This window comes from Salvelinus sp. IW2-2015, linkage group LG18 (assembly GCF_002910315.2).
Source record: "Salvelinus sp. IW2-2015 linkage group LG18, ASM291031v2, whole genome shotgun sequence".
NCBI lineage: Eukaryota > Metazoa > Chordata > Actinopteri > Salmoniformes > Salmonidae > Salvelinus > Salvelinus sp. IW2-2015.
The window spans coordinates 67,774,752-67,793,175 of NC_036858.1; the positions used below are offsets into that span (position 1 = coordinate 67,774,752).

Consider the following 18,424-nt stretch of genomic DNA (forward strand, 5'->3'; position numbering starts at 1 on the left):
TTGAGTAATCCGTATACATAGACACACTGGCTTTACTCATAGCCAGTGGCATGTCATTAGTAAAAAATGATAGAAGTAAGGGGCCTAGAACAGTTGCCCTGGCGAATTCCTGATTCTACCTGGATTTTGTTGAAGAGGCTTCCGTTTAAGAACACCCTCTGTGTTCTGTTAGACAGGTAACTCATTATCCACAATATAGCAGGGGGTGTGAAGCCATAACACATACATTTTTCCAGCAGCAGACTGATTGATAATGTCAAAAGCCACACTGAAGTCTAACAAAACAGCAGCCCCCACAATCTTTTTATCATCAATTTCTATCAGCCAATCATCAGTCATTTGTGTAAGTGCTGTGCTTCTTGAATGTCCTTCCCGATAAGCGTGCTGAAAGTCTGTTGTTCATTTGTTTACTGTAAAGCATTGTACATTTTTTTCAAAAAGTTTTTTTTCAAAAAGTTTACTAAGGGTTAGTACCAGGCTGATTGGTCGGCTAGTTGAGCCAGTAAAGGGGGCTTTACTATTCTTAGGTAGCGGAATTACTTTTGCTTCCCTCCAGGCCTGAGGGCACACACTTTCTAGTGGGCTTAAATTGAAGATGTGACAATATCGTCTGCTATTATCCTCAGTAATTTTACATCCAAGTTGTCAGACCCCAGTGGCTTGTCATCGTTGGTAGACAACAATAATTTGTTCACCTCTTTCACACTCTACGGAATTCAAAATGAATGCTTGTCTTTCATAATTTGGTCAGATACACTTGAATGTGTAGTGTTAGTGTTTGTTGCTGGCATGTCATGCTAATCTTGCCAATTAAAAAAATAATTCAAGTAGTTGGTAATATTAGTGGATTTTGTGATGAATGACCCATCTGATTCAATGAATGATGGAGCTGAGTTTGCCTTTTTGCCGAACATTTTATTTAAGGGGCTCCAAAGCTTTTTACTATCGTTCCTTATGTCCTTTATCTTTGTTTCATAGTGTAGTTTCTTCTTCTTTTTAATTCAGTTTAGTCATGTGATTTCTCAAGTTGCAGTACGTTTGCCAATCGGTTCATAGGCATATGATTACTGCATACAATAGCTGTGGGATCAGCAGAGGCATTCGGGGCAGTAAGAGGGACATAAATTAGGTTACTTACATTGTGTCTTCCAACGCCCCTGAGATAATGTACATTTTCTGAAGCATATGACAACGCAGCAACACAATGGTAGGGATTAACACCCACAGAGTTGCAATAGTCTCGTAGCCAGTTATGGAGGGCTAAAAGTCTGCTGAACCATTCAATGCCACGATTTAGGGAGGGCAGGGGGACAGATATATTGTGGGGCATTTGTTAGGGGTCAAGTAGTGACACAAACAGTTCTTTAAAATCCATCTTCAGCTGTTCTGAGCTGCCCTTCATAATGTCATTGAATCCCACATGAACTATGATAGACTCAATTTTCTGATGCTGGTTTAAAGTGTTTGGGAGCAGCTTATTCATGTCCTGTACCCATGCTGAGACATTTCTCACCACTGAACTGCCCAATACAACAGTCGGAGAAGGGAATGGAGAAATCCACCCATTCTTACCCCTCACACAATTCGTTGAACCTTTCACCGGCCCATGAGATGCAGGATAGAGTACGCCCACTGCTCACATTGATAGGTCCAGACATCCCACTGCAAGCAGTGCCCCATCAGATCCATCGAGGGGAAAGGAGCCGAACTCGATGACGAAGCTGCTGCTGGAGTCAACATAATGGAGTCAGCACCACCGTCGCAGACACAGGCAATCCCAGTGATGAGGGCGCAGGTAAATCAGGRACCAATGCAGCGAAGCTATTCCATATGTCAATCTGCTACGAACCTCTCGCAGTTACTCCCATCCACTAAGCATTATGCCGCTGCCTTCGGTTTCCACCAATTGTGACATGGAACCAGCTCTTTTTGGAACATTCTTCTTGCTGTTCTCCGTCTACTTCACTACAGGATGGAGGAAGAGAAGCAGAAAGAGACGATTCCAGTTTGTGTTTTCCCTATAAGTTTGAGCAGAATTTATATTTGTTTGCTAAGCATAGCCAAGTCATTCCTGTAATTCTCCGCTAGCAAACAATTGCTGCATTGGAACTCCGGATTGTCAATATTGTCGTGGACAAGAGCGCAATAAACAGCTCTACAGAGCTGGAAACATTCATTAGCTACTTCAGGCGAAGCGGGTTCCATTGCAGCCTAGCTAGCTAGCTGGCTAGTTGATTGCAGGTGTTGACATAGGTGTCTGAGTTTGTGAGCTGAGTCGGTGTCCCCCGACAGCAGCGTGCCTGCAGCTCCACCACGGTGTTAATAATTCCTCAATATGTAACGTTAGCCTTGATTTGTATCCGATTGAGCGTCCAGCTACGAATGTCATCTCTCGCCACAGACAGGTTCAGTAACACCACAGCAAAAGCAGACGGTGACGTCTGACGCCTCCCCGGGGGGACACAAATTGTCCAAATAGTCTAGAAACGTATAAGGCCATATGGGGTCTCAGTTAGAGATGTGGTCGGGTCAGCAGCCTGTTTTCAATCAGGTCCTGGTCCGGAGCCAGGAAGGAGATATTTCCAGGACTGCCTGAGGTAATTATGTACCCAGGGGGTAGTATGTGTAGGAAACCGGTCCTCCCGACCCACATGAAACAACACATTGTTCTCCACTATGGACATCCTAGATCTGTTCACTGGAATGCACAGCACAGCAGACATGTTGTTCTCTGGAGATAACAACATGTCCTGGCATTACAGAGTATCCTCTCCTGGCTGCCCCTATCTACTTCTGAAATGGCTCCCTATTCCCTATATAGTGCACTACTTTAGACCAGAGCCATAAACCCAAAGGTAGTACACTATAAAGGGAATAGGGTGTCATGTGGGATGGAGACCCGTTCTCAGTGAACCACTCTGAACCTAAATAATGGTCTAGTTATATTATTAGAGCTGGAATGTAATGTACACAGGACGGTGGAGAGGAAAGTGTCACGTTCTTGATAATGGACGGACCAAGGCGCAGCGTGTGTAGAGTTCCACATCTTTATTACGGTGAAACATCAAACAAAAACAATAAACCAACAACGAAAACATGACATCAGTGGTTCTACATGCACTCACTCAAACCAATATCCCACAAAGCAGGTGGGAGAAAGGGCTTCCTAAATATGATCCCCAATTAGAGGCAACGATTACCAGCTGCGTCTAATTGAGAACCATACAACCCAGCCACATAGAAAATCAATGACTAGAACATCCCCCTAGTCACGCTCTGACCTAAACACCATAGAGAACCGAGGGCTCTCTATGGTCAGGGCATGACAGAAAGAGGGAGGCCTGTTGGTGCTTCCACTAATGACATCATAGGATTTATATGAAGGTTCAAGAGCTTTTTAGTACCACCATGTCCTGATTACAGTGTTACTCATATTGCTTTCTCCATAACTCCTAAACCCAGGAATATTCTTAACTATTAACTAATGCGTTTGAGACAATCAGTTGTGTTGTGACAAGGTAGGGGGGTATACAGAAGATAAAAGACCAAGTCCATATTATGGCAAGAACAGCTCAAATAAGCAAAGAGAAACGACAGTCCATCATTACTTTAAGACATGAAGGTCAGCCAATCTGYAACATTTCAAGAACAATGAACGTTTCTTCAAGTGCAGTCGCAAAAAACACCAAGCGCTATGATGAAAATGGCTCTCATGAGGACCGCCACAAGAATGGAAGATCAAGAGTTACCTCTGCTGCAGAGGATAAGTTTATTCGAGTCAGCAGCCTCAGAAATTGCAGCCCAAAAAATGCTTCACAGAGTTCAAGTAACAGACACATCTCAACATCAACTGTTCAGAGGAGACTGAATCAGGCCTTCATGGTCGAATTGCTGCAAAGAAACCACTACTAAAGGACACCAATAATAAGAAGAGACTTGCTTGGGCCAAGAAACACGAGCAATGGACATTAGACCAGTGGAAATTTGTCCTTTGGTCTGAAGTCCAAATTGGAGATTTTTGGTTTCAACAGCTGTGACTTTGTGAGATGTGGTGTGGGTGAAAGGATAATCTCCACATGTGTATTTCCCACCGTAAAGCATGGAGGAGGAGGAGGTGTTATGGTGTGGGGGTGCTTTGCTGGTGACACTGTCTGCGATTTATTTAGAATTCAAGGCACACTTAACCAGCATGGCTACCACAGCATTCTTCATACGCCATCCCATCTGGTTAATGCTTAGTGGGCTCAATTGTTTTTCAACAGGACAATGACCCAACACACCTCCAGGATGTGTAAAGGCTATTTTACCAAGAAGGAGAGTGATGGAGTGCTGCATCAGATGACCTGGCCTCCACAATCCCCCGACCTCAACCAAATTGAGATGGTTTGAGATGAGTCGGACCGCAGAGTGAAGGAAAAGCAGCCAACAAGTGCTCAGCATATGTGGGAACTCCTTCAAGACTGTTGGAAAAGCAGTCCAGGTCAAGCTGGTTGAGAGGATGRCAAGAGTGTGCAAAGATGTCATCAAGGCAAAGGGTTGCTATTTGAAGAATCTCAAATATAAAATATATTTTGATTTGTTTAACACATTGTTGTCTTTGGTTTAGGTGATTTTTGTATTTATTTAACCTTTATTTAACTAGGCAATTCAGTTAAGAACAAATTCTTGTTTACAATGACGGCCTACCAAAAGGCAAAAGGTCTCCTGCGGGGACAGGAGTGGGGAATATGAAATTTAAATTAAATTAAAATAAAAGGACAAAACACACACCGGCTCTGATAATCGTCGGATGTGGCGGGGCTTGAAAACTATTACAGACTACAAAGGGAAACCCAGATGCGAGCTGCCCAGTGTAACGAGCGTACCAGACAAGCTTTTATGCTCGCTTCGAGGCAAGCAACACTGAAGCATGCACGAGAGTACCAGCTGTTCTGGATGACTGTGTGATAACGCTCTCGGTAGCCGATGTGAACAAAACCTTTAAACAGGTCAACATTCACAAAGCCGCTGGGCCAGACGGACTACCAGGAGGCTGAAGAAATTCGTCTTGTCACCAAAAGCACTCACAAACTTCTACAGATGCACAATCGAGAGCATCCTGTCGGGCTGTATCACCGCCTGGTACGGCAAAACTGCTCCGCCCACAACCGTAAGGCTCTCCAGAGGGTAGTGAGGTCTGCAGAACGCATCACCGGGGGCAAACTACCTGCCCTCCAGGACACCTACACCACCCGATGTCACAGGAAGGCCATAAAGATCATCAAGGACAACAACCACCCAAGCCACTGCCTGTTCACCCCGCTATCATCCAGAAGGCGAGGTCAGTACAGGTGCATCAAAGCAGGGCCGAGAGACTGAAAAACAGCTTCTATCTCAAGGCCATCAGACTGTTAAACAGCCACCACTAACATTTAGCGGCCGCTGCCAACATACTGACTCAACTCCAGCCACTTTAATAATGGGAATTGATGGAAATTATGTAAAAACGTACCACTAGCCACTTTAAACAATGCCACTTAATATAATGTTTACATACCCTACATTACTCATCTCATATGTATATGTATATACTGTACTCTATATCATCTACTGCATCTTGCCATCTTTATGTAATACATGTATCACTAGCCACTTTAAACTATGCCACTTTATGTTTACATACCCTACAGTACTCATCTCATATGTATATACTGTACTCTATACCATCTACTGCATCTTGCCTATGCCGTTCTGTACCATCACTCATTCATTTTCTTTATGTACATATTCTTTATCCCTTTACACTTGTGTGTATAAGGTAGTAGTTGTGGAATTGTTAGGTTAGATTACTTGTTGTTATTACTGCATTGTCGGAACTAGAAGACAAAGCATTTCGCTACACTCGCATTAACATCTGTTAACCATGTGTATGTGACAAATAAAATTTGATTGATTTGATTTGTACTCAAAGCATGCACGGGCCAACTGTCAAGTGTCTTCACTGACATTTTCAACCTCTCCCTAACCGAGTCTGTAATACCTACATGTTTCAAGCAGACCACCATAGTCCATGGTCCCAAGGAAGCGAAGGTAACCTGCCTAAATGATTACCACCCTGTGGCACTCACATCGGTAGCCATGAAGTGCTTTGAAAGGCTGGTCATGGTTCACATCAACAGCATCCTCCCGGACACTCTAGACCAGGGGTGTCAAACTCATTTCGCATCGTGGGCCACATACGGCCTAGGGAGATGTCAAGTGGGCCGGACCATTAAAATTATACCATACTCTGCTATAAATAACCAAAATATCATGTCTTTCCTTTGTTTTGGTGTAAAGAAGCACAAGAACATTAGGAAAATATTGAAATTTAATGAACTATCCTTTTACAAAACATTTCATGAAACACCTCATATTTCCTTAGACAAATGTGCAATTTACTTTTATCATTCACAAATATGCATTGCAACTGATCCCACTGATTGTACAAAGGCACAAAACTTTAATTGGTACTGAAAAATATAGTAATGCACTTTAAGATTAAATGAGACTTTGCTATTTCGCTAGCAATTAGGTAGCTGGCTTTTACCGCTGCTTCACTGACTTCTCGGCTCTGGATGAAAGTTGACTGCTGTTTCCTCAGACCCGCCAGCAATTCGTTAATCTTTCTCTTCTCAGTTGTCCTTGCAAGCCGTCATATTTTTCGCTGTGATGAGTCTCGTAGTGGCGTCGAATATTATATTCCTTCAATACCGAAACTTGTTGCAAACACACCAAGCCGAAGGTTTTCCGTGCATCTCTGTAAATAAATAGGACGTGGTCCATTTCTTTGAAAATTCTACACTCCTTATCTACTTTTCTCCGTTTGGATAACGACATTTTGGCTAATGAGGGTGTAGCGGAGAGGTAGAGACCAAGGTATTAACAACGTCGTAACAAGCAGCAGATGGCGCATTGATACCGTCTGCTGTTTTCAGTCTGTCTCAGTGATGCGGCTTGTCTTCTACTCTGATGGAAAGAGTGCGCCCCTTAGCGGATAATCCATGAATTGCAGCGAATTAAAAATTTAATTCCATGTCTTTTATGCATTTTTTCCACTTTCAAATTATCCTGCGGGCCTGATCGAACCTCCTTGGGGCCGGTTCCGGCCCGCGGGCCGTATGTTTGACACCCCTGCTCTAGACCCACTCCAATTCGCATACCGCCCCAACAGATCCATAGATGACGCAATCTCAATCGCACTCCACACTGCCCTTCACACCTGGACAAAAGGAACACCTATGTGAGAATGCTGTTCATTGACTACAGCTCAGCGTTCAACACCATAGTGCCCACGAAGCTCATCACTAAGCTAAGAACTCTGGGACTAAACACCTCCCTCTGCAACTGGATCCTGGACTTCCTGATGGGATGCCGCCAGGTGGTAAGAGTAGACAACAACACGTCTGCCACGCTGATCCTTAACACTGGGGCCCCTCAGGGGTGTGTACTTAGTCCCCTCCTGTATTCCCTGTTCACCCACGACTGCATGGCCAAACACGACTCCAACACTATCATTATGTTTGCTGACGACACAACATTGGTAGGCCTGATCACCGACGACGGTGAGACGGCTTATAGGGAGAAGATCAGAGAACTGGCAGTGGTGCCAGGACAACAACCTCTCCCTCCATGTGAGTGAGCAAAACGAAGGAGCTGATCGTGGACTACAGGAAAAGCGCGGCCGAACAGGCCCCCATTAACATCGACGGGGCTGTAGTGGAGTGGGTCGAGAGTTTCAAGTTCCTTGGTGTCCACATCACCAACGAACTATCATGGTCCAAGCATACCAAGACAGTCGTGAAGAGGGAACGACAATACCTTTTCCCCCTCAGGAACTGAAAAGATTTGGCATGGGCGCCCAATCCTCAAAAGGTTCTAGAGCTGCACCATCGAGAGCATCCTCACCAGTTGCATCACCGCCTGGTATGGCAACTGCTCGGCATCTGACCGTAAGGCGCTACAGAGGGTAGTGCGAACGGCCCAGTACATCACTGGGGCCAAGCTCCCTGCCATCCAGAACCTATACAATAGGCGTTGTCAGAGGAAAGCCCATAAACATGTCAGAGACTCCAGTCACCCAGGTTATGGACTGTTTTCTGCTGCTACCTGAGCTGGTACTGACCTGTGACGCAGACAATGAGTTGACCCTTGTTGTGTATTGTGGGCATGGCGCTCCATGGCTGCCGCCACGTGAACCATGTGTCCCTCATCAGAGTCTCCGCCCTCTTGATGATGTCACCCATGCGGTGGATGAAACCCTCCTTCTCCGATGGCAGGATGAACTCATTGTGTACCTGGAAAATACACACGCCATGACTAAATCAATAACACATGTCTGCCTGTTTGCCTGCCTGCATGCCTGTCTGTGTATGTACACTACCGTTCAAAAGTTTTGGGTCACTTATAAATGTCCTTGTTTTTGAAAGACAAGCCATTTGTTGTCCATTAAAATAATATCAAATTGATCAGAAATACAGTGTACAAATTGTTAATGAAACTGACAATTTTTTATGGAATATTTACATCGGCGTACAGAGGACCATTAGCAGCAACCATCACTCCTGTGTTCCAATGGCACGTTGTGTTAGCTAATCCAAGTTGATCATTAAAAAACAATTGATCATGAGAAAACCATTTTGCAAGTATGTTAGCACAGCTGTAGACTGTTGTCCTGATTAAAGAAGTAATAAAACTGGCCTTCTTTAGACTAGTTGAGTATCTGAGGCATCAGCATTGTGGGTTCGATTATAGGCTCAAAATGGCCAGAAACAAATAACTTTCATCTGAAATTTGTCAGTCTATTCTTGTTCTGAGAAATTAAGGCCATTCCATGTGAGAAATTGCCAAGAAACTGAAGATCTCGTACAACGCTTTGTACTACTCCCTTCACAGAACAGCGCAAACTGGCTCTAACCAGAATAGAAAGAGGAGTGAGAGGCCCCGATGCACAAATGAGTAAGAGGACAAGTACATTAGAGTGTCTAGTTTGAGAAACAGACGCCTCACAAGTCCTCAACTGGCAGCTTCATTAAATAGTACACGCAAAACACCAGTCTCAACTAGAGGTCGACCATTATTATTTTTCAACCACGATACCCTACTGATTATTGGAGGACCAAAAAAGCAGATACCGATTAATCGGCCGATTTTTAAAATGATTTGTAATAATGACAATTACAACAATACTGAATGAACCCTTTTTGTATTTGTATTTCATATACCTTTGACTATTGGATGTTCTTATAGGCACTTTAGTATTGCCAGTGTAACAGTATAGCTTCCATCCCTCTCCTCGCTGCTACCTGGGCTCGAACCAGGAACACATCGACAACAGCCACCCTCGAAGCAGCGTTACCCATGCAGAGCAAGGGGAACAACTACTCCAAGTCTCAGAGCGAGTGACGTTTGAAACGCTATTAGCACGCACCCCGCTAACTAGCTAGCCATTTCACATCGGTTACACCAGCCTAATCTCGGAGTTGATAGGCTTCAATTCAGAAACAGCAGAGCTGCTGGCAAAACGCACGAAAGTGCTGTTTGAATGAATGCTTACGAGCCTGCTGGTGCCCACCATCGCTCAGTCAGACTGCTTTATCAAATCATAGACTTAATTATAACATAATAAACACACAGAAATACGAGCCTTAGGTCATTAATATGGTCGAATCCGGAAACTATCATCTCGAAAACAAAACATTTATTCTTTCAGTGAAATACGGAACCGTTCCGTATTTATCTAACGGGTGCATCCATAAGTCTAAATATTCCTGTTACATTGCACAACCTTCAATGTTATGTCATAATTACGTAAAATTCTGTCAAATTAGTTCGCAATGAGCCAGGCGGCCCAAACTGTTGCATATACCCTGCCTCTGCATGCAATGAACGCAAGAGAAGTGACACAATTTCACCTGGTTAATATTGCCTGCTAACCTGTAATCTTTCAGCTAAATATGCAGGTTTAAAAATATATACTTCTGTGTATTGATTTTAAGAAAGGCATTGATGTTTATGGTTAGGTACACGTTGGAGCACAACAGTCCTTTTCGCGAATGCGGACTCATCGATTATATGCAACGCAGGACACGCTAGAATAAACTAGTAATATCATCAACCATGTGTAGTTATAAAAAATCGGCAAAATCAGAGTTTAAAATTACCGATTCCGATTGTTATGAAAACTTGAAATCGGCCCTAATTAATCGGCCATTCCAATTAATCGGTCGACCTCTAGTCTCAACGTCAACAGAGATGACTCCGGGATGCTGGCCTTCTAGGCAGAGTTCCTCTGTCCAAGTGTCTGTGTTATTTTACCCATATTTTCTGCCGTTTCCAGCTACAGTAGTCATTTACAACATTAACAATGTCTACACTGTATTTCTGATCAATTTGATGTTATTTTAATGGACAAAAAAATGGCTTTTCTTTCAAAAACAAGTACATTTCTAAGTGACCCCAAACTTTTGAARGGTAGTGTATGTCTGTCTGCCCTCATTGTCATAACCTCCACACACAGTACTAATTTGTTGGAGCAGTCTAGAGCAGTGGTTCCCAACCCTTTCCGTTCCGGGGACCACCAAATCATGTCAAAATCTCAAGGACCACCATTAGTTGCAGATAATTTTTTTACATAAAATATTTGGTCAATTTTAGCAGTGAATGGAACAAATAAAAGGCCTTTTATTATTATTATATTAAAACAATTTGCATTGTGAACATTTATGTAAAATTGCCAACAATAACATTAATACTCCCAACTGTTATAATTTTTTCAACAACAAAAAAATATAACAAAAAAAATGTTATTAAAATAAATAATCACAATCAAAAATTTGGCCACCTGCAGTACCCCCGTGGACCACCAGTGGTCTGAGGACCACAGTTGAAAACCACTGGTCTAGAGCAGGATTAAGGCGGTTTGCATAATTCTGTGAATTGTGGTTTGATTGGATGGTTGGGTGTGGTGAATGGGCTGGCTCTCCTGTCAGCATGTCTTAATTCAGCTCTTGTAGTGCTGGTGTACTTCACTAATAACCACAGGGGCTTTTATAAAACCTAACTAACTCTGTGCCAAGACTCGACTAAACAAAAGCGCACTGTGTTTCATTCAGAGTTGGAATAAACAGAATAATCAGTCAACACAAAGTTCTAGAATTTACCACCAACAGAAGTAGAAAATACCACTACCTCATCTTGGCTACGTGCTTTGTGTATCCCTACGCCAGAACCCCGCCAAGTTCATAATCAAACCTAAATGAGACGTGTGTAAACTAAAATGGCACGGTGTAAACTGCTTATCTACATGCCTCACATCCCCCTAACTGAGATATATCTATATGACATAGAAACACAGAGAAAAGTGTTTAAACTAGAAGTGGGACGTAGAGCCTGTGCTGCTGTGTGAGATAGGGGAAGATAGTAGAATCTGCTATTAAATTAAGCTGGTAGTGCTTCATTTCTCTGGAGATTATACTACCCTATAGTGTGTAGGTCTGTTATTTGGAGATCAGTGAAGGGCCAATGGTCGACTGAGTAGACTAGGTCTGCGTCCCAAATGGTGTACCCCATTTCCTATTTAGGGCCCTGGTTAAAAGTAGTGAACTACAGAGGTGACCACTAACCATGACAACTGCGATGTCCTCTGGGTTGTCTCCGTCCAGGTCGAACTTGAAGGTAACCATCTTATCATTGTGAGTCTGCAGCTGACACTCCACCACCCGGTCGTCTTTGTCAGAGAGCTGCACATAGAGACACCATCCATCAGGGTAACTTTGTTTATGTTCTGTAGACTAAAGAAACACTGGAGAAGCAGCAGAACGTCTGTATGTAGAACGTGTGTATGCAGGACGTGTGTATGCAGGATGTCGTCATAGTCATAGTTTTGATGTCTTAACTATTATTCTACAATGTAGAAAATAGTAAAAATAAAGAAAAACCCTTGAATGAGTCGGTGTGTCCGAAATTTTGACTGGTACTGTATACAGTGGGGGGAACAAGTATTTGATACACTGCCGATTTTGCAGGTTTTCCTACTTACAAAGCATGTAGAGGTCTGTAATTTTTATCATAGGTACACTTCAACTGTGAGAGACGGAATCTAAAACAAAAATCCAGAACATCACATTGTATGATTTTTAAGTAATTCATTTGCATTTTATTGCATACCATAGGTATTTGATAACCTACCAACCAGTAAGAATTCCGGCTCTCACAGACCTGTTAGTTTTTCTTTAAGAAGCCCTCCTGTTCTCCACTCATTACCTGTATTAACTGCACCTGTTTGAACTCGTTACCTGTATAAAAGACACCTGTCCACACACTCAATCAAACAGACTCCAACCTCTCCACAATGGCCAAGACCAGAGAGCTGTGTAAGGACATCAGAGATAAAATTGTAGACCTGCACAAGGCTGGGATGGCTACAGGACAATATGCAAGCAGCTTGGTGAGAAGGCAACAACTGTTGGCGCAATTATTAGAAATGGAAGAAGTTCAAGATGACGGTCAATCACCCTCAGTCTGAAAATCACATTGTATGATTTTTAAGTAATTAATTTGCATTTTATTGCATGACATAAGTATTTGATACATTTTTTTTTTTTTTTCACCTTATTTAACCAGGTAGGCTAGTTGAGAACAAGTTCTCATTTGCAACTGCGACCTGGCCAAGAAAAAGCATAGCAGTGTGAACAGACAACAACACAGAGTTACACATGGAGTAAACAATAAACAAGTCAATAACATGGTAGAAAAAAGAGAATCTATATACAATGTGTGCAAAAGGCATGAGGAGGTAGGCAATAAATCGAATAATTACAATTTAGCAGATTAACACTGGAGTGATAAATCATCAGATGATCATGTGCAAAAAGAGATACTGGTGTGCAAAAGAGCAGAAAAGTAAATAAATAAAAGCAGTATGGGGGGTGAGGTAGGTAAATTGGGTGGGCTATATACCGATGGACTATGTACAGCTGCAGCGATCGGTTAGCTGCTCGGATAGCAGATGTTTAAAGTTGTTGAGGGAGATAAAAGTCTCCAACTTCAGAGATTTTTGCAATTCGTTCCAGTCGCAGGCAGCAGAGAACTGGAAGGAAAGGCGTCCAAATGAGGTTTGGCTTTAGGGGATGATCAGTGAGATACAACCTGCTGGAGCGCGTGCTACGGGTGGGTGTAGCCATCGTGACCAGTGAACGGAGATAAGGCGGCACTTTACCTAGCATAGCCTTGTAGATGACCTGGAGCCAGTGGGTCTGACGACGAACATGTAGCGACGGCCAGCCGACTAGGGCATACAGGTCGCAGTGGTGGGTCGCTATAAGGTGGTTTAGTAAACAAAACGGATGGCACTGTGATAAACTGCCATCCAGTTTGCTGAGTAGAGTATTGGAAGCTATTTTGTAGATGACATCGCCGAAGTCGAGGATCGGTAGGATAGTCAGTTTTACTAGGGTAAGTTTGGCGGCGTGAGTGAAGGAGGCTTTGTTGCGAAATAGAAAGCCGACTCTAGATTTGATTTTGGATTGGAGATGTTTGATATAGAGTTGGAAGGAGAGTTTGCAGTCTAGCCAGACACCTAGGTACTTATAGATGTCCACAATTCTAGGTCGGAACCGTCCAGCGGTGGTGATGCTGTCCGGCGTGGCGGGTGCAGGCAGCGAACGGTGAAAAGAATGCATTTGGTTTTACTAGCGTTTAAGAGCAGTTGGAGGCCACGGAAGGAGTGTTGTATGGCATTGTGTGGCATCAGAAAAGCAGAACTTAATATTTGGTACAGAAACCTTTGTTTGCAATTACAGAGATCATACTTTCCTTTAGTTCTTGACCAGGTCTGCACACCACTGCAGCAGGGATTTTGGCCCACTCCTCCATACAGGCCTTCTCCAGATCCTTCATGTTTCGGGGCTGTCGCTGGGCAATACGGACTTTCAGCTCCCTCCAAGATAGTCTATTGGTTCAGGTCTGGAGACTGGCTAGGCCACTCCTTAGTGGCCTGCTTCTTACGGAGCCACTCCTTAGTTGCCCTGGCAATGTTTTTCGGGTTGTCATGCTGGAAGACCCAGCCACGACCATCTTCAATGCTCTTACTGAGGGAAGGAGGTGTTGGCCAAGATCTCGCGATACATGGCCCCATCCATCCTCCCCTCAATACGGTGCAGTCGTCCTGTCCCCTTGCAGAAAAGCATCCCCAAAGAATGATGTTTCCACCTCCATGCTTCACGGTTGGGATGTGTTCTTGGGGTTGTACTCATCCTTCCTCTTCCTCCAAACACGGCGAGTGGAGTTTAGACCAAAAAGCTCTATTTTGTCTCATCAGACCACATGACCTTCTCCCATTTCTCCTCTGATCATCCAGATGGTCATTGGCAAACTTCAGACGGGCCTGGACATGCGCTGGCTTGAGCAGGGGACCTTGCGTGCGCTGCAGGATTTTTAATCCATGACGGCGCAGTGTGTTACTAATGGTTTTCTTTGAGACTGTGGTCCCAGCTCTCTTCAGGTCATTGACCAGGTCCTGCCGTGTAGTTCTGGGCTGATCCCTCACCTTCCTCATGATCATTGATGCCCCCAAGGTGAGATCTTGGCATGGAGCCCCAGACTGAGGGTGATTGACCGTCATTTGAACTTCTTCCATTTTCTAATAATTGCGCCAACAGTTGTTGCCTTCTCACCAAGCTGCTTGCATATTGTCCTGTAGCCCATCCCAGCCTTGTGGCAGGTCTACAATTTTATCTCTGATGTCCTTACACAGCTCTCTGGTCTTGGCCATTGTGGGAGGTTGGAGTTCTGTTTGATTGAGTGTGTGGACAGGCGTCTTTATACAGGTAACGAGTTAAACAGGTGCAGTTAATACAGGTAATGAGTGGAGAACAGGAGGGCTTCTAAAAGAAAAACTAACAGGTCTGTGAGAGCTCGAGATCTACTGTGTTGGGTAGGTGATCAAATACTTATGTCATGCAATAAAATGCAAATGAATTACTTAAAAATCATACAATGTGATGTTCTGGATTTTTGTTTTAGATTTCGTCTCTCACAGTTGAAGTGTACCTATGATAAAAATTACAGACCTCTACATGCTTTGTAAGTAGGAAAACCTGCAAAATCGGCAGTGTATCAAATACTTGTTCTCCCCACTGTATATTAAAAAAGTGCTGCTGCTAAATTAATATAGGGGAAACTGCAAAGTAGGCATCCCAAATGGTACCCCATTAGCATTATATTCCCCKACTATATAGGGAATAGGGTGCTCTTGGGACAGGCCCTAATTGTGGGCTTGACAATCAGTTGTATAGAATAGTCTTGATTGATTAATTGATTTGTTTTACCTCAGTGATGCGCAGTCTTGAACGGGCTCTCCTCCGGAACAGCTTGCTAGCCGTGCGCCTGGCAGCAGTCTTGCCACTCCTCTCTGATAGGCCCTCGTAGCCATCACTCAAACCCGAGGTCACGTCGGAGGCATAGCTGTGAAGATGATTGGCGTGTTAGTAAATTTGTCATTAACACTGTAAAACCACTGGTGCATTTTATGTTGCAGTCATTTATGAGTTAATAACCATGCAATGAGGATGAAATAGAAATAACCACACGTCACAATAGGAAACAGAGCTAGACCGTTAAACATCCCAAATATACACTCACCGGCCAATTTATTAGGTACAACCCCCGTTCACGACAATTAATGAATGAATCAATCAAATGTATTTATAAAGCCCTTTTTACATCCGCCGATGTCACAAATCACTCCTACAAACAGTGAGTCACATGACCGTGGCTTGCTATATAAAGCAGGCAGACGGGCATCGAGGCATTTAGTTATTGTTTGATTGAACGTTAGAATGGGCAAAACGAGTGACTAAAGCGACTTTGAGTTTGCAATGATTGTCAGTGCCAGGCACGCCAGAACCAGTATCTCTGAAACGGCCGCCCTCCTGGGCTTTTTACGCACTACAGTGTGTAGGGTTTACCGAGAATGGTGCTGTCACATCTACTCCCGCTCCTTCCCTCCGGCGTTCGACGTCGCCGGTATACTAACCACCAGTCCTGGGATCCACCGTTACGCACACCTGGCATCCATTATTACGCGCACCTGCAGATCATTATGATACTCACCTGGACTCCATTACCTTCCTGATTATCTCCCCTTTATCTGTCACTCCCTTGGGTTCCTTCCTCAGTCGGTATTGTTCCTGTGTTCATGCATTGTCGCCACTGTTATGTTGTCTCGTTTCATGTTTGTTGTTTTATTAAACGTTTCACCTGCACCTTCTTCTCGACTCACAGCGTCTCTGTTACAGGTGCGACAAAAAAAAAACATCCAGTCAGTGGCAGTCCTGTGGGTGAAAACAGCTCATTGATGAGAGAGGTGGAAGGAGAATGGCAAGAATTGTGGAAGCAGGCGCGTCACAAAAAGGCGGGTCACAAACAGACAAATAACGGCACAGTACGATAGTATCGTGCAGAATGGCATCTTGGAACGCACAACACGTTGATTCTTGTCATAGAATGGCTATTGCAGCAGACTACCAAWCCGGGTTCCACTCCTATGAGCTAAAAAGGAGAAGAAGTGGTTCCAGCAGGCACGCAATCACCAACACTAGACAGTTGAGGAGTGGAAAAACATTTCTTGGAACATGACAGCGAGTTTACATGAGTGGCCTGCGCAGTCCCCAGACCTCAACCCAATAGAGCATCTTTYGGATGAGATGGAACGGGCTGTTCACAGCATGAATGTAACGCTGTCCAATCTGCAGCAACTGCGTGATACCATCGCAGCAGTATGGACCAACATCCCTGTGGAACATTTCCGACACATTGTAGAATGCCCTGAAGAATTCAGGCTGTTCTGGAGGCAAATGGGGGCCCGTGCCAGTGCTAGATGGGTGTACCTGATAAACTGTCCGGTGAGTGTATATGCCAAATAAAGCCTAATGTGAGGATATAGTAAACGTTAGTGTGCTGTAATATGGGACACATCTRCGAAAGAAAACAATACAGTCATAAGAAAGGAACAACAAATCCATGTGTTCTCTTCAGCAGTGGAGCATTTATGTAATGAAAACGTGTTACACAGCCTGGGAGAAAATGCAGTAAAAAGCTTCACGGTTAGCTAATTGAGTCCCCTGGGTCTCTTAGAGCCGTGGTCCCTGATTTATCCCTCCAGCCATCCACTACTCCTCTGAGGCCAGCAAACATTTACAGACACACGCTCTACTGGTTAGAAGATTCCACTGTGCTTTCTAACCATTCTCTAAAATTTGAATAACTTTTGGGTAACTTTAGTTCACAGCGGATAAAACTTGAACAAGGTATTCCCTAGACAGAATGGGCACCAGATGACAACACACACGTAAAGGACCTCACGCTACTTGCTTAGCGAGTACCACTTCCTCCTGATTTGGATCACACCGAGGCTCGAACCCAGGACCTCTGCCTTGCTAGCACACGTGACCTCCTTCCGGAAGTGTCTTACCAGTCGCACCACGCAAAAAGCTGGCTATTCAGCGGCGCAAGTGGGGAAATTTCAAGCTGAGGAGTAAGTTTCACACATCCCCATGTGCTACACATGCAGGACCATACACACACCCGCACACACGCACACAGACCAGCCCCACACCATTCAAGGCTCCCCTACAGAGAAGAAAGCTGTTCTCCTCACATACCGCTTCATGAAAACACAGTTACCAGAAACATCTGATACGAAAGTAAAACAGAAACATCAGAGTCCATTGTGCTTCAATAAATAGACTACAGAGAGGCTGTTGTTTCCCTCAGCTGGAGAGAGAGAGAGGCTGTTGTTTCCCTCAGCTGGAGAGAGAGAGAGGCTGTTGCTTCCTCAGCTGGGAGAGAGAGGCTGTTGTTCCTCAGCTGGAGAGAGGAGAGAGAGGCTGTTGTTTCCCTCAGCTGGAGAGAGAGGAGAGGCTGTTGTTTCCCTCAGCTGAGAGAGGAGAGAGGGCTGTTGTTTCCCTCAGCTGGGAGAAGGGCTGTTTTCCCTCAGCGAGAGAGAAGAGAGCTGTGTTTCCCTCAGCTGGAGAGAGAAGAGGCTGTTGTTTCCCTCAGCTGGAGAGAGAGAGAGGCTGTGTTTCCCTCAGCTGGAGAGAGAGAGGCTGTTGTTTCCTCAGCATGGAGAGAGAGAGAGGCTGTTGTTTCCTCAGCTGGAGAAAAGAGAGGCTGTTGTTTCCCTCAGCTGGAGACAGACAGGCTGTTGTTTCCCTCAGCTGGAGAGAGAGGCTTTGTTTCCTAGTGAGAGGAAGCTGTTGTTTCCCTCAGCTGGAGAGAGGAGAGGCTTTTGTTTCCCTCAGCTGGAGAGAGAGAGAGAGCTGCTTGCTTCCCTCAGCTGAGAGAGAGAGAGGCTGTTGTTTCTCTCAGCTGGAGAGAGAGAGGCTGTTTTTCCTCAGCTGGGGAG

At 44.3% G+C, this 18,424-nt stretch overlaps 1 protein-coding gene across 1 annotated transcript in view; it reads right to left on the reverse strand.

The window, feature by feature from the left end:
* The window catches only part of LOC111978006 (serine/threonine-protein kinase WNK4-like), a 48,023-nt gene that overhangs the window by 19,404 nt on the left and 10,195 nt on the right, over positions 1-18,424 (reverse strand). Inside the window, exon 5 of the mRNA XM_070448722.1 lies at positions 15,348-15,483. Within this exon, the coding sequence (XP_070304823.1) occupies positions 15,348-15,483 (136 nt within the window). The remainder of the gene's footprint in view (positions 1-15,347; positions 15,484-18,424) is intronic.